The sequence below is a fragment of the Phyllobates terribilis genome, unplaced genomic scaffold (assembly GCF_046119375.1).
Source record: "Phyllobates terribilis strain yellow unplaced genomic scaffold, ASM4611937v1 Scaffold_2__4_contigs__length_985480577, whole genome shotgun sequence".
Lineage (NCBI taxonomy): Eukaryota > Metazoa > Chordata > Amphibia > Anura > Dendrobatidae > Phyllobates > Phyllobates terribilis.
Genome location: NW_027362762.1, coordinates 1,061,771 through 1,080,156, shown reverse-complemented (window position 1 = coordinate 1,080,156; position 18,386 = coordinate 1,061,771). Strand labels below are relative to the sequence as shown.

General features: G+C 47.2%; 1 protein-coding gene across 1 annotated transcript; it reads left to right on the top strand.

Annotated features, from left to right (window-relative positions):
• The first annotated feature begins 17,187 nt into the window (after positions 1-17,187).
• On the top strand, positions 17,188-18,162 carry LOC141242517 (sialidase-3-like). Its single transcript, XM_073668848.1, has one exon. It carries the CDS (start codon positions 17,188-17,190, stop codon positions 18,160-18,162), a length of 975 nt encoding a protein of 324 aa, XP_073524949.1.
• The last annotated feature ends 224 nt before the right edge of the window (positions 18,163-18,386 follow it).

Sequence of the window (18,386 nt, the reverse complement as noted above, 5' to 3'; positions counted from 1 at the left end):
ACACAGGATAGGATTAGATACACAGCTCAGCAGACAGTATCACACAGGAGAGGATTAGATACACAGCTCAGCAGATAGTATCACACAGGAGAGGATTAGATACACAGCTCAGCAGATAGTATCACACAGGATAGGATTAGATACACGGCTCAGCAGACAATATCACACAGGATAGGATTAGATACACGGCTCAGCAGACGGTATCACACAGGATAGGATTAGATACACGGCTCAGCAGACGGTATCACAAAGGATAGGATTAGATACACGGCTCAGCAGACAGTATCACACAGCATAGGATTAGATACACGGCTCAGCAGACAGTATCACACAGGAGAGGGTTAGGTACACGGCTCAGCAGACAGTATCACACAGGATAGGATTAGATACACGGTTCAGCAGACAGTATCACACAGGATAGGATTAGATACATGGCTCAGCAGACAGTATCACACAGGATAGGATTAGATACAGCTCAGCAGACAGTATCACACAGGATAGGATTAGATACACAGCTCAGCAGACAGTGTCACACAGGAGAGGATTAGATACACAGCTCAGCAGACAGTATCACACAGGATAGGATTAGATACATGGCTCAGCAGATAGTATCACACATGAGAGGATTAGATACACGGCTCAGCAGACAGTATCACACAGGAGAGGATTAGGTACACAGCTCAGCAGACAGTATCACACAGGATAGCATTAGATACATAGCTCAGAAGACAGTATCACACGTGAGAGGATTAGATACACGGCTCAGCAGACAGTATCACACAGCATAGGATTAGATACACGGCTCAGCACACAGTATCACACAGGAGAGGATTAGATACACGGCTCAGCACACAGTATCACACAGGAGAGGATTAGATACACTTCTCAGCAGACGGTATCACACAGGATAGGATTAGATACACGGCTCAGCAGACAGTATCACACAGGATAGGATTAGATACACGGCTCAGCAGACAGTATCACACAGGATGGGATTAGATACACAGCTCAGCATACAGTATCACACAGGATACGATTAGATACACAGCTCAGCAGACAGTATCACACAGGATAGGATTAGATACACGGCTCAGCAGACAGTATCACACAGGATAGGATTAGATACACAGCTCAGCAGACGGTATCACACAGGATAGGATTAGATACACGGGTCAGCAGACGGTATCACACAGGATAGGATTAGATACATGGCTCAGCAGACAGTATCACACAGGATAGGATTAGATACACAGCTCCGCAGACAGCATCACACAGAATAGGATTAGATACACGGCTCAGCAGACAGTATCACACAGGATAGGATTAGATACACGGCTCAGCAGACAGTATCACACAGGATAGGATTAGATACACGGCTCAGCAGACAGTATCACACAGCATAGGATTAGATACACGGCTCAGCAGACGGTATCACACAGGATAGGATTAGATACACGGCTCGGCAGACAGTATCACACAGGAGAGGATTAGATGCACGGCTCAGCAGACAGTATCACACAGGATAGGATTAGATACACGGTTCAGCAGACGGTATCACACAGGAGAGGATTAGATGCACGGCTCAGCAGACAGTATCACACAGGATATGATTAGATACACGGCTCAGCAGACAGTATCACACAGGATAGGATTAGATACACGGCTCAGCACACAGTATCACACAGGATAGGATTAGATACATGGCTCAGCAGACAGTATCACACAGGAGAGGATTAGATACACGGCTCAGCAGACAGTATCACACAGGATAGGATTAGATACACGGCTCAGCAGACAGTATCACACAGGATAGGATTAGATACACGGCTCAGCAGACAGTATCACACAGGACAGGATTAGATACACGGCTCAGCAGACAGTATCACACAGGATAAGATTAGATACACGGCTCAGCAGACAGTATCACACAGGAGAGGGTTAGATACACGGCTCAGCAGACAGTATCACACAGGAGAGGGTTAGATACACGGCTCAGCAGACAGTATCACACAGGAGAGGATTAGATACACGGCTCAGCAGTCAGTATCACACAGGATAGGAATAGATACACGGCTCAGCAGACAGTATCACACAGGATAGGATTAGATACATGGCTCAGCAGACAGTATCACACAGGATAGGATTAGATACCGCTCAGCAGACAGTATCACACAGGATAGGATTAGATACACAGCTCAGCAGAGAGTATCACACAGGATAGGATTAGATACACGGCTCAGCAGACGGTATCACACAGGATAGGATTAGATACACGGCTCAGCAGACAGTATCACACAGGATAGGATTAGATACACGGCTCAGCAGACGGTATCACACAGGATAGGATTAGATACACGGCTCAGCAGACGATATCACACAGGATAGGATTAGATACACGGCTCAGCAGACAGTATCACACAGGATAGGATTAGATACACGGCTCAGCAGACAGTATCACACAGGATAGGATTAGATACACGGCTCAGCAGACGGTATCACACAGGATATGATTAGATACACGGATCAGGAGACAGTATCACACAGGATAGGATTATTTACACGGCTCAGCAGACGGTATCACACAGGATAGGATTAGATACATGGCTCAGCAGACAGTATCACACAGGATAGGATTAGATACACGGCTCAGCAGACGGTATCACACAGGATAGGATTAGATACAAGGCTCAGCAGACAGTATCACACAGGATAGGATTAGATACACGGCTCAGTAGACAGTATCACACAGGAGAGGGTTAGATACACGGCTCAGCAGACAGTATCACACAGGAGAGGATTAGATACACAGCTCAGCAGACAGTATCACACAGTAGAGGATTAGATACACAGCTCAGCAGACAGTATCACACAGGAGAGGATTAGATACACAGCTCAGCAGATAGTATCACACAGGAGAGGATTAGATACACAGCTCAGCAGATAGTATCACACAGGATAGGATTAGATACACGGCTCAGCAGACAGTATCACACAGGAGAGGATTAGATACACAGCTCAGCAGACAGTATCACACAGGACAGGATTAGATACACAGCTCAGCAGACAGTATCACACAGGAGAGGATTAGATACACGGCTCAGCAGACAGTATCACACAGGAGAGGATTAGATACACGGCTCAGCAGACAGTATCACACAGGAGAGGATTAGATACACGGCTCCTCAGATAGTATCACACAGGATAGGATTAGATACACGGCTCAGCACACAGTATCACACAGGATAGGATTAGATACATGGCTCAGCAGACGGTATCACACAGGATAGGATTAGATACACGACTCAGCAGACAGTATCACACAGGATAGGATTAGATACACGGCTCAGCAGACAGTATCACACAGGATAGGATTAGATACACGGCTCAGCAGACAGTATCACACAGGATAGAATTAGATACACGGTTCAGTAGACAGTATCACACAGGATAGGATTAGATACACGGCTCAGCAGACGGTATCACACTGGATAGGATTAGATACACGGCTCAGCAGACAGTATCACACAGGTTAGGATTAGATACACGGCTCAGCAGACAGTATCACACAGGATAGGATTAGATACACGGCTCAGCAGACGGTATCACACAGGACAGGATTAGATACATGGCTCAGAAGACAGTATCACACAGGATAGGATTAGATACACAGCTCAGCAGACGGTATCACACAGGATAGGATTAGATACACGGCTCAGCAGACAGTATCACACAGGATAGGATTAGATACACGGCTCAGCAGACGGTATCACACAGGATAGGATTAGATACACGGCTCAGCAGACGGTATCACACAGGATAGGATTAGATACACGGCTCAGCAGACAGTATCACACAGGATAGGATTAGATACACGGCTCAGCAGACAGTATCACACAGGATAGGATTAGATACACGGCTCAGCAGACGGTATCACACAGGATATGATTAGATACACGGATCAGGAGACAGTATCACACAGGATAGGATTAGATACACGGCTCAGCAGACGGTATCACACAGGATAGGATTAGATACATGGCTCAGCAGACAGTATCACACAGGATAGGATTAGATACACGGCTCAGCAGACGGTATCACACAGGATAGGATTAGATACAAGGCTCAGCAGACAGTATCACACAGGATAGGATTAGATACACGGCTCAGTAGACAGTATCACACAGGAGAGGGTTAGATACACGGCTCAGCAGACAGTATCACACAGGAGAGGATTAGATACACAGCTCAGCAGACAGTATCACACAGTAGAGGATTAGATACACAGCTCAGCAGACAGTATCACACAGGAGAGGATTAGATACACAGCTCAGCAGATAGTATCACACAGGAGAGGATTAGATACACAGCTCAGCAGATAGTATCACACAGGATAGGATTAGATACACGGCTCAGCAGACAGTATCACACAGGAGAGGATTAGATACACAGCTCAGCAGACAGTATCACACAGGACAGGATTAGATACACAGCTCAGCAGACAGTATCACACAGGAGAGGATTAGATACACGGCTCAGCAGACAGTATCACACAGGAGAGGATTAGATACACGGCTCCTCAGATAGTATCACACAGGATAGGATTAGATACACGGCTCAGCACACAGTATCACACAGGATAGGATTAGATACATGGCTCAGCAGACGGTATCACACAGGATAGGATTAGATACACGACTCAGCAGACAGTATCACACAGGATAGGATTAGATACACGGCTCAGCAGACAGTATCACACAGGATAGGATTAGATACACGGCTCAGCAGACAGTATCACACAGGATAGAATTAGATACACGGTTCAGTAGACAGTATCACACAGGATAGGATAAGATACACGGCTCAGCAGACGGTATCACACTGGATAGGATTAGATACACGGCTCAGCAGACAGTATCACACAGGTTAGGATTAGATACACGGCTCAGCAGACAGTATCACACAGGATAGGATTAGATACACGGCTCAGCAGACGGTATCACACAGGACAGGATTAGATACATGGCTCAGAAGACAGTATCACACAGGATAGGATTAGATACACAGCTCAGCAGACGGTATCACACAGGATAGGATTAGATACACAGCTCAGCAGACAGTATCACACAGGATAGGATTAGATACACAGCTCAGCAGACAGTATCACACAGGATAGGATTAGATATACGGCTCAGCAGACAGTATCACACAGGATAGGATTAGATACATGGCTCAGCAGACAGTATCACACAGGATAGGATTAGATACAGCTCAGCATACAGTATCACACAGGATAGGATTAGATACACGGCTCAGCAGACGGTATCACACAGGATAGGATTAGATACACGGCTCAGCAGACAGGATCACACAGGATAGGATTAGATACACAGCTCAGCAGACAGTATCACACAGGATAGGATTAGATACACGGCTCAGCAGACAGTATCACACAGGATAGGATTAGATACATGGCTCAGCAGACAGTATCACACAGGATAGGATTAGATACAGCTCAGCATACAGTATCACACAGGATAGGATTAGATACACGGCTCAGCAGACGGTATCACACAGGATAGGATTAGATACACGGCTCAGCAGACAGTATCACACAGGAGAGGGTTAGATACACGGCTCAGCAGACGGTATCACACAGGATAGGATTAGATACACGGCTCAGCAGACAGTATCACACAGGAGAGGGTTAGATTCACGGCTCAGCAGACAGTATCACACAGGATAGGATTAGATACAGCTCAGCAGACAGTATCACACAGGATAGGATTAGATACAGCTCAGCAGACAGTATCACACAGGAGAGGATTAGATACACAGCTCAGCAGACAGTATCACACAGGAGAGGATTAGATACAGGGCTCAGCAGACAGTATCACACAGGAGAGGATTAGATACACGGCTCAGCAGACAGTATCACACAGGAGAGGATTAGATACACGGCTCAGCAGACGGTATCACACAGGTTAGGATTAGATACACGGCTCAGCAGACAGTATCGCACAGGAGAGGATTAAATACACGGCTCAGCAGACAGTATCACACAGGAGAGGATTAGATACACAGCTCAGCAGATAGTATCACACAGGATAGGATTAGATACACGGCTCAGCAGACAGTATCACACAGGATAGGATTAGATACACGGCTCAGCAGACAGTATCACACAGGATAGGATTAGATACACGGCTCAGCAGACGTTATCGCACAGGATAGGATTAGATACATTGCCCAGCAGATAGTATCACACAGGATAGGATTAGATACACAGCTCTGCAGACAGTATCACATAGAATAGAATTAGATACACGGCTCAGCACACAGTATCACACAGGATAGGATTAGATACACGGTTCAGCCGACGGTATCACACAGGATAGGATTAGATACACGGCTCGGCAGACAGTATCACACAGGATAGGATTAGATACACGGCTCAGCAGACAGTATCACACAGCATAGGATTAGAAACACGGCTCAGCAGACAGTATCACACAGGATAGGATTAGATACACGGCTCAGCAGACAGTATCACACAGCATAGGATTAGATACACGGCTCAGCAGACGGTATCACACAGGATAGGATTAGATACACGGCTCGGCAGACAGTATCACACAAGATAGGATTAGATACACGGCTCAGCAGACAGTATCACACAGGATAGGATTGGATACACGGCTCAGCAGACAGTATCACACAGCATAGGATTAGATACACGGTTCAGCAGACGGTATCACACAGGATAGGTTTAGATACACAGTTCAGCAGACAGTATCACACAGGATAGGATTAGATACACGGCTCAGCAGACAGTATCACACAGGAGAGGATTAGATACACGGCTCAGCAGACAGTATCACACAGGATAGGATTAGATACACGGCTCAGCAGACAGTATCACATAGGATAGGATTAGAAACACGGCTCAGCAGACAGTATCACACAGGAGAGGATTAGATACACAGCTCAGCAGATAGTATCACACAGGATAGGATTAGATATCCGGCTCAGCACACAGTATCACACAGTATAGGATTAGATACACGGCTCAGCAGACAGTATCACACAGGATAGGATTAGATACACGGCTCAGCACACAGTATCACACAGTATAGGATTAGATACACAGCTCAGCACACAGTATCACACAGTATAGGATTAGATACCCGGCTCAGCACACAGTATCACACAGTATAGGATTAGATACACGGCTCAGCAGACAGTATCACACAGTATAGGATTAGATACATGGCTCAGCAGACAGTATCACACAGGATAGGATTAGATACACGGCTCAGCAGACAGTATCACACAGTATAGGATTAGATACACGGCTCAGCAGACGGTATCACACAGGATAGGATTAGATACCCGGCTCAGCAGACAGTATCACACAGGATAGAGTTAGATACACTGCTCAGCACACAGTATCACACAGTATAGGATTAGATACACGGCTCAGCACACAGTATCACACAGTATAGGATTAGATACACGGCTCAGCAGACAGTATCATACAGGAGAGGATTAGATACATGGCTCAGCAGACAGTATCACACAGGATAGGATTAGATACACGGCTCAGCAGACAGTATCACACAGGATAGGATTAGATACACGGCTCAGCAGACAGTATCACACAGGACAGGATTAGATACACGGCTCTGCAGACAGTATCACACAGGATAAGATTAGATACACGGCTCAGCAGACAGTATCACACAGGAGAGGGTTAGATACACGGCTCAGCAGACAGTATCACACAGGAGAGGGTTAGATACACGGCTCAGCAGACAGTATCACACAGGAGAGGATTAGATACACGGCTCAGCAGTCAGTATCACACAGGATAGGAATAGATACACGGCTCAGCAGACAGTATCACACAGGATAGGATTAGATACATGGCTCAGCAGACAGTATCACACAGGATAGGATTAGATACCGCTCAGCAGACAGTATCACACAGGATAGGATTAGATACACAGCTCAGCAGAGAGTATCACACAGGATAGGATTAGATACACGGCTCAGCAGACGGTATCACACAGGATAGGATTAGATACACGGCTCAGCAGACAGTATCACACAGGATAGGATTAGATACACGGCTCAGCAGACGGTATCACACAGGATAGGATTAGATACACGGCTCAGCAGACGGTATCACACAGGATAGGATTAGATACACGGCTCAGCAGACAGTATCACACAGGATAGGATTAGATACACGGCTCAGCAGACAGTATCACACAGGATAGGATTAGATACACGGCTCAGCAGACGGTATCACACAGGATATGATTAGATACACGGATCAGGAGACAGTATCACACAGGATAGGATTAGATACACGGCTCAGCAGACGGTATCACACAGGATAGGATTAGATACATGGCTCAGCAGACAGTATCACACAGGATAGGATTAGATACACGGCTCAGCAGACGGTATCACACAGGATAGGATTAGATACACGGCTCAGTAGACAGTATCACACAGGAGAGGGTTAGATACACGGCTCAGCAGACAGTATCACACAGGAGAGGATTAGATACACAGCTCAGCAGACAGTATCACACAGTAGAGGATTAGATACACAGCTCAGCAGACAGTATCACACAGGAGAGGATTAGATACACAGCTCAGCAGATAGTATCACACAGGAGAGGATTAGATACACAGCTCAGCAGATAGTATCACACAGGATAGGATTAGATACACGGCTCAGCAGACAGTATCACACAGGAGAGGATTAGATACACGGCTCAGCAGACAGTATCACACAGGAGAGGATTAGATACACGGCTCAGCAGACAGTATCACACAGGACAGGATTAGATACACAGCTCAGCAGACAGTATCACACAGGAGAGGATTAGATACACGGCTCAGCAGACAGTATCACACAGGAGAGGATTAGATACACGGCTCAGCAGACAGTATCACACAGGAGAGGATTAGATACACGGCTCCTCAGATAGTATCACACAGGAGAGGATTAGATACACAGCTCAGCAGATAGTATCACACAGGATAGGATTAGATACACGGCTCAGCACACAGTATCACACAGGATAGGATTAGATACATGGCTCAGCAGACGGTATCACACAGGATAGGATTAGATACACGACTCAGCAGACAGTATCACACAGGATAGGATTAGATACACGGCTCAGCAGACAGTATCACACAGGATAGGATTAGATACACGGCTCAGCAGACAGTATGACACAGGATAGAATTAGATACACGGTTCAGTAGACAGTATCACACAGGATAGGATTAGATACACGGCTCAGCAGACGGTATCACACTGGATAGGATTAGATACACGGCTCAGCAGACAGTATCACACAGGTTAGGATTAGATACACGGCTCAACAGACAGTATCACACAGGATAGGATTAGATACACGGCTCAGCAGACGGTATCACACAGGACAGGATTAGATACATGGCTCAGAAGACAGTATCACACAGGATAGGATTAGATACACAGCTCAGCAGACGGTATCACACAGGATAGGATTAGATACACAGCTCAGCAGACAGTATCACACAGGATAGGATTAGATACACAGCTCAGCAGACAGTATCACACAGGATAGGATTAGATATACGGCTCAGCAGACAGTATCACACAGGATAGGATTAGATACATGGCTCAGCAGACAGTATCACACAGGATAGGATTAGATACAGCTCAGCATACAGTATCACACAGGATAGGATTAGATACACGGCTCAGCAGACGGTATCACACAGGATAGGATTAGATACACGGCTCAGCAGACAGGATCACACAGGATAGGATTAGATACACAGCTCAGCAGACAGTATCACACAGGAAAGGATTAGATACACGGCTCAGCAGACAGTATCACACAGGATAGGATTAGATACATGGCTCAGCAGACAGTATCACACAGGATAGGATTAGATACAGCTCAGCATACAGTATCACACAGGATAGGATTAGATACACGGCTCAGCAGACAGTATCACACAGGATAGGATTAGATACAGCTCAGCATACAGTATCACACAGGATAGGATTAGATACACGGCTCAGCAGACGGTATCACACAGGATAGGATTAGATACACGGCTCAGCAGACAGTATCACACAGGAGAGGGTTAGATACACGGCTCAGCAGACGGTATCACACAGGATAGGATTAGATACACGGCTCAGCAGACAGTATCACACAGGAGAGGGTTAGATACACGGCTCAGCAGACAGTATCACACAGGATAGGATTAGATACAGCTCAGCAGACAGTATCACACAGGATAGGATTAGATACAGCTCAGCAGACAGTATCACACAGGAGAGGATTAGATACACAGCTCAGCAGACAGTATCACACAGGAGAGGATTAGATACATGGCTCAGCAGACACTATCACACAGGAGAGGATTAGATACACGGCTCAGCAGACAGTATCACACAGGAGAGGATTAGATACACGGCTCAGCAGACAGTATCACACAGGAGAGGATTAGATACACGGCTCAGCAGACGGTATCACACAGGTTAGGATTAGATACACAGCTCAGCAGACAGTATCACACAGGAGAGGATTAGATACACGGCTCAGCAGACAGTATCGCACAGGAGAGGATTAGAAACACAGCTCAGCAGATAGTATCACACAGGAGAGGATTAGAAACACAGCTCAGCAGATAGTATCACACAGGATAGGATTAGATACACGGCTCAGCAGACAGTATCACACAGGATAGGATTAGATACACGGCTCAGCAGACAGTATCACACAGGATAGGATTAGATACACGGCTCAGCAGAGAGTATCACACAGGAGAGGATTAGATACACGGCTCAGCAGACAGTATCACACAGGATAGGATTAGATACACGGCTCAGCAGACGGTATCACACTGGATAGGATTAGATACACGGCTCAGCAGACAGTATCACACAGGATAGTATTAGATACACGGCTCAGCAGACAGTATCACACAGGATAAGATTAGATACACGGCTCAGCAGACGGTATCACACAGGATAGGATTAGATACATGGCTCAGCAGACAGTATCACACAGGATAGGATTAGATACACGGCTCAGCAGACGGTATCACACTGGATAGGATTAGATACACGGCTCAGCAGACAGTATCACACAGGATAGGATTAGATACACGGTTCAGTAGACAGTATCACACAGGATAGGATTAGATACACGGCTCAGCAGACAGTATCACACAGGATAGGATTAGATACACGGCTCAGCAGACGTATCACACAGGACAGGATTAGATACATGGCTCAGAAGACAGTATTACACAGGATAGGATTAGATACACAGCTCAGCAAACGGTATCACACAGGATAGGATTAGATACACGACTCAGCAGACAGTATCACACAGGATAGGATTAGATACACGGCTCAGCAGACAGTATCACACAGGAGAGGGTTAGATACACGGCTCAGCAGACAGTATCACACAGGATAGGATTAGATACACGGCTCAGCAGACAGTATCACACAGGATAGGATTAGATACATGGCTCAGCAGACAGTATCACACAGGATAGGATTAGATACACGGCTCAGCAGATAGTATCACACAGGAGAGGATTAGATACATGGCTCAGCAGACAGTATCACACAGGAGAAGGTTAGATACACGGCTCAGCAGACAGTATCACACAGGATAGGTTTAGATACACAGCTCAGCAGACAGTATCACACAGGATAGGATTAGATACAGCTCAGCATACAGTATCACACAGGATAGGATTAGATACACGGCTCAGCAGACGGTATCACATAGGAGAGGATTAGATACATGGCTCAGCAGACGTTATCGCACAGGATAGGATTAGATACACGGCTCAGCAGAGAGTATCACACAGGATAGGATTAGATACACGGCTCTGCAGACAGTATCACACAGGATAGGATTAGATACAGCTCAGCATACAGTATCACACAGGATAGGATTAGATACACGGCTCAGCAGACAGTATCACACAGGATAGGATTAGGTACACGGCTCAGCAGACAGTATCACCCAGGAGAGGGTTAGATACACGGCTCAGCAGACAGTATCACACAGGATAGGATTAGATACACGGCTCAGCAGACGGTATCACACAGGAGAGGATTAGATACATGGCTCAGCTGAGAGTATCACACAGGATAGGATTAGATACACGGCTCAGCAGACAGTATCACACAGGATAGGATTAGATACACGGCTCAGCAGACGTTATTGCACAGGATAGGATTAGATACATTGCCCAGCAAATAGTATCACACAGGATAGGATTAGATACACAGCTCTGCAGACAGTATCACATAGAATAGAATTAGATACACGGCTCAGCACACAGTATCACACAGGATAGGATTAGATACACGGTTTAGCAGACGGTATCACACAGGATAGGATTAGATACACGGCTCGGCAGACAGTATCACACAGGATAGGATTAGATACACGGCTCAGCAGACAGTATCACACAGCATAGGATTAGAAACACGGCTCAGCAGACAGTATCACACAGGATAGGATTAGATACACGGCTCAGCAGACAGTATCACACAGCATAGGATTAGATACACGGCTCAGCAGACGGTATCACACAGGATAGGATTAGATACACGGCTCGGCAGACAGTATCACACAAGATAGGATTAGATACACGGCTCAGCAGACAGTATCACACAGGAGAGGATTAGATACACGGCTCAGCAGACAGTATCACACAGGATAGGATTGGATACACGGCTCAGCAGACAGTATCACACAGCATAGGATTAGATACACGGTTCAGCAGACAGTATCACACAGGATAGGATTAGAAACACGGCTCGGCAGACAGTATCACACAGGATAGGATTAGATACACGGCTCAGCAGACAGTATCACACAGGAGAGGATTAGATACACGGCTCAGCAGACAGTATCACACAGGATAGGATTAGATACACGGCTCAGCAGACAGTATCACATAGGATAGGATTAGAAACACGGCTCAGCAGACAGTATCACACAGGAGAGGATTAGATACACAGCTCAGCAGATAGTATCACACAGGATAGGATTAGATATCCGGCTCAGCACACAGTATCACACAGTATAGGATTAGATACACGGCTCAGCAGACAGTATCACACAGGATAGGATTAGATACACGGCTCAGCACACAGTATCACACAGTATAGGATTAGATACCCGGCTCAGCACACAGTATCACACAGTATAGGATTAGATACACGGCTCAGCAGACAGTATCACACAGTATAGGATTAGATACACGGCTCAGCAGACAGTATCACACAGGATAGGATTAGATACACGGCTCAGGAGACAGTATCACACAGGACAGGATTAGATACACGGCTCTGCAGACAGTATCACACAGGATAAGATTAGATACACGGCTCAGCAGACAGTATCACACAGGAGAGGGTTAGATACACGGCTCAGCAGACAGTATCACACAGGAGAGGGTTAGATACACGGCTCAGCAGACAGTATCACACAGGAGAGGATTAGATACACGGCTCAGCAGTCAGTATCACACAGGATAGGATTAGATACACGGCTCAGCAGACAGTATCACACAGGATAGGATTAGATACATGGCTCAGCAGACAGTATCACACAGGATAGGATTAGATACCGCTCAGCAGATAGTATCACACAGGATAGGATTAGATACACGGCTCAGCAGACAGTATCACACAGGATAGGATTAGATACATGGCTCAGCAGACAGTATCACACAGGATAGGATTAGATACCGCTCAGCAGATAGTATCACACATGATAGGATTAGATACACGGCTAAGCACACAGTATCACACAGGATAGGATTAGATACACGGCTCAGCAGACGGTATCACACAGGATAGGATTAGATACACGGCTCAGCAGACGGTATCACACAGGATAGGATTAGATACACGGATCAGGAGACAGTATCACACAGGATAGGATTAGATACACGGCTCAGCAGACGGTATCACACAGGATAGGATTAGATACACGGCTCAGCAGACAGTATCACATAGGATAGGATTAGATACACGGCTCAGCAGACAGTATCACACAGGAGAGGGTTAGATACACGGCTCAGCAGACAGTATCACACAGGATAGGATTAGATACACGGCTCAGCAGACAGTATCACACAGGAGAGGATTAGATACACAGCTCAGCAGACAGTATCACACAGGAGAGGATTAGATACACAGCTCAGCAGACAGTATCACACAGGAGAGGATTAGATACACAGCTCAGCAGACAGTATCACACAGGATAGGATTAGATACACGGCTCAGCACACAGTATCACACAGGATAGGATTAGATACACGACTCAGCAGACAGTATCACACAGGATAGAATTAGATACACGGCTCAGTAGACAGTATCACACAGGATAGGATTAGATACACGGCTCAGCAGACGGTATCACACTGGACAGGATTAGATACACAGCTCAGCAGACGGTATCACACAGGATAGGATTAGATACACAGCTCAGCAGACAGTATCACACAGGATAGGATTAGATACACGGCTCAGCAGACAGTATCACACAGGACAGGATTAGATGCACAGCTCAGCAGACGGTATCACACAGGATAGGATTAGATACACAGCTCAGCAGACAGTATCACACAGGATAGGATTAGATACACGGCTCAGCAGACAGTATCACACATCATAGGATTAGATACACGGCTCAGCAGAGAGTATCACACAGGAGAGGGTTAGATACATGGCTCAGCAGACAGTATCACACAGGATAGGATTAGATACAGCTCAGCATACAGTATCACACAGGATAGGATTAGATACACGGCTCAGCAGACGGTATCACACAGGATAGGATTAGATACACGGCTCAGCAGACAGTATCACACAGGAGAGGGTTAGATACACGGCTCAGCAGACAGTATCACACAGGATAGGATTAGATACACGGCTCAGCATACAGTATCACACAGGATAGGATTAGATACAGCTCAGCAGACAGTATCACACAGGAGAGGATTAGATACACAGCTCAGCAGACAGTATCACACAGTAGAGGATTAGATACATGGCTCAGCAGACAGTATCACACAGGATAGGATTAGATACATGGCTCAGCAGACGGTATCACACAGGTTAGGATTAGATACACGGCTCAGCAGACAGTATCACACAGGATAGGATTAGATACACGGCTCAGCAGAGAGTATCACACAGGATAGGATTAGATACACGGCTCAGCAGACGGTATCACACAGGATAGGATTAGATACACGGCTCAGCAGACAGTATCACACAGGATAGGATTAGATACACGGCTCAGCAGACAGTATCACACAGGATAGGATTAGATACACGGCTCAGCAGAGAGTATCACACAGGATAGGATTAGATACACAGCTCAGCAGATAGTATTACACAGGATAGGATTAGATACACGGCTCAGCAGACAGTATCACACAGGAGAGGATTAGATACACAGCTCAGCAGATAGTATCACACAGGATAGTATTAGATACACGGCTCAGCAGACAGTATCACACAGTATAGGATTAGATACACGGCTCAGCAGACAGTATCACACAGGATAGGATTAGATACACGGCTCAGCAGACAGTATCACACAGGATAGGATTAGATACACGGCTCAGCAGAGAGTATCACACAGGAGAGGATTAGATACACGGCTCAGCAGATGGTATCACACAGGATAGGATTAGATACACGGCTCAGCAGAGAGTATCACACAGGATAGGATTAGATACACGGCTCAGCAGACAGTATCACACAGGAGAGGATTAGATACACGGCTCAGCAGACGTTATCACACAGGATAGGATTAGATACACGGCTCAGCAGACAGTATCACACAGGATAGGATTAGATACACGGCTCAGCAGACGGTATCACACAGGATAGGATTAGATACACGGCTCAGCAGACGGTATCACACAGGATAGGATTAGATACACGGCTCAGCAGACGGTATCACACAGGATAGGATTAGATACACGGCTCAGCAGACGGTATCACACAGGATAGGATTAGATACACGGCTCAGCAGACAGTATCACACAGGATAGGATTAGATACACGGCTCAGCAGACAGTATCACACAGGAGAGGATTAGATACACGGCTCAGCAGACAGTATCACACAGGATAGGATTAGATACACGGCTCAGTATCACACAGGAGAGGATTAGATACACAACTCAGTATCACATGATAGGATTAGATACACGGCTCAGTATCACACAGGATAGGATTAGATACATGCCTCCGTGTCACAGGATAGGATTAGATTCATGGCTCAGTATCACAGGATAGGATTAGATACACTGCTTTGTATCACACAGGATAAGATTAGATACACGGCTCAGTATCACAGGATAGGATTAGATACACGGCTTTGTATCACACAGGATAGGATTAGATACATGGCTCAGTATCACAGGATAGGATTAGATACACGGCTTTGTATCACACAGGATAGGATTAGATACACGGCTCAGTATCACAGAGGATAGGATTAGATACACAGCTCTGTATCACACAGGATAGGATTATATACACGGCTCCGTATCACAGGATAGGATTAGATACACGGCTCTGTATCACAGAGGATAGGATTAGATACACAGCTCTGTATCACACAGGATAGGATTATATACACGGCTCCGTATCACATGATAGGATTAGATACACGGCTCAGTATCACAGAGGATAGGATTAGATACACGGCTCAGTATCACAGGATAGGATTAGATACACATTTCAGTATCACACAGGATTAGATACAGGTTGCTCTCGGCTGTCAGTCTCGTGTATCCGCTGTCCTGCAGGTTCGGGTACAGACATGTCGGGGGCGCTCTCTCTGGACTCGGTGACCCTGTTCCAGCAGGATCCTGGCGGTGTGACGTATCGTATCCCGGCTCTGCTCTTCTTCCCTCCATCTTCTTGGCCTTGGCGGAGAAGCGCTCGTCCCCCGATGATCAGGACGCCCTGTACCTGGTGGTGCGGCGCGGTCGGGTGCAGCGCGGGGAGGTGCAGGTACCGACTCCTCATGTCACCTCTCTCCGCGTCTGATCTTGTGACTTTCCAACGTCTCCATCTGTTTTGCCTCCTTAGTGGGAAGACGCAATGCCGGTGAGCCACGCCAAGTTACCGGGGCACCGGACCATGAACCCCTGCCCGCTGTACCATCCCGACACCGACACCGTCTTCCTCTTCTTCGTCTGTGTAAAAAGCGAAATCTCCGAGTTCCGGCAAATCATAACCGGCCGAAATGCCGCCCGGCTCTGCTACGTCACCAGCCGCGACCACGGCCAATCGTGGAGCCTACCGAAAGACGTGACGGAGGAGGTCCTGGGTGAGGACCTGAAGAGCTGCGCCACCTTGACGGTTGGCCCCGGTCACGGCGTCTGCTCTCCGTCGGGCAGGCTGATCGTGCCCGCGTACCTGTACTACATCCACTCCCGCGTCTGCGGCCTGCCCGTCCCCTGGAAGACCAAGCCCCACTCATTCATCTTCTACAGCGACGACCGCGGAGAGAGCTGGCACAAGGGCAGCGGACTGTGGCGGCAGAAGACAGGGGAGTGCGAGGTGGCCGAGGTGACCTGCAGCAGCGGCAACGACCTCCTGTACTGCAGCGCCAGGACCGGTCAGCGCTACCGGGTGGAGGCGACCAGCAGCCCCCAGTCCATGGAGTTCACAGATGCCCACTACAATAAAAGCCTGTGTGAGCCGCCTCATGGCTGCCAGGGCAGTGTGGTGAGCTACAGGCCTCCGGAGGCAACTCAGGACGAGGCGGACGGCGGGGAAGAGTCGCCCCTTCAGCATAGCGTCACGTCCTGGCTCCTCTACTCCCATCCCACCAGCAGCCGGGGCCGCGTGGACTTAGGAGTCTACTTGAATAAATCACCCCTTGTGCCGTCCACCTGGACCCCACCGTGGGTCATCAACGAGGGTCCCAGCGGGTACTCGGACCTGGCGGTGTGCCAGGACACTCACTCCTTCGCCTGCTTATTTGAATGCGGAAAGGACGCGGCGTGCGAAAAGATCGTCTTCCGGAGGTTCACGATGGACGAGCTGCTGAACAATTCCTCTAAGCCCTAATCACGAGTGTCGGGGCCTCCGCCAAGTCTCCGGGTGCCAAAAGTAACCCAGTATAGGAATGCACTGAGGGGCCACAAGATGGCGCCATCCACCACTCTCCTGACCCCCGATACACGCTCTCATACTGCTCATTAGATGGTGTCTGATCCCCCCCTGTAATTAAAAGGTTCTATCCACTCCTCTCTATCATGGACACCTTAAAGGGATCTTCCCATGAACTATAT

Excerpts from the sequence above, each read along its gene's own strand:
- LOC141242517 (XM_073668848.1), top strand. The coding sequence starts at position 17,188 with ATGCCGGTGAGCCACGCCAAGTTACCGGGGCACCGGACCATGAACCCC.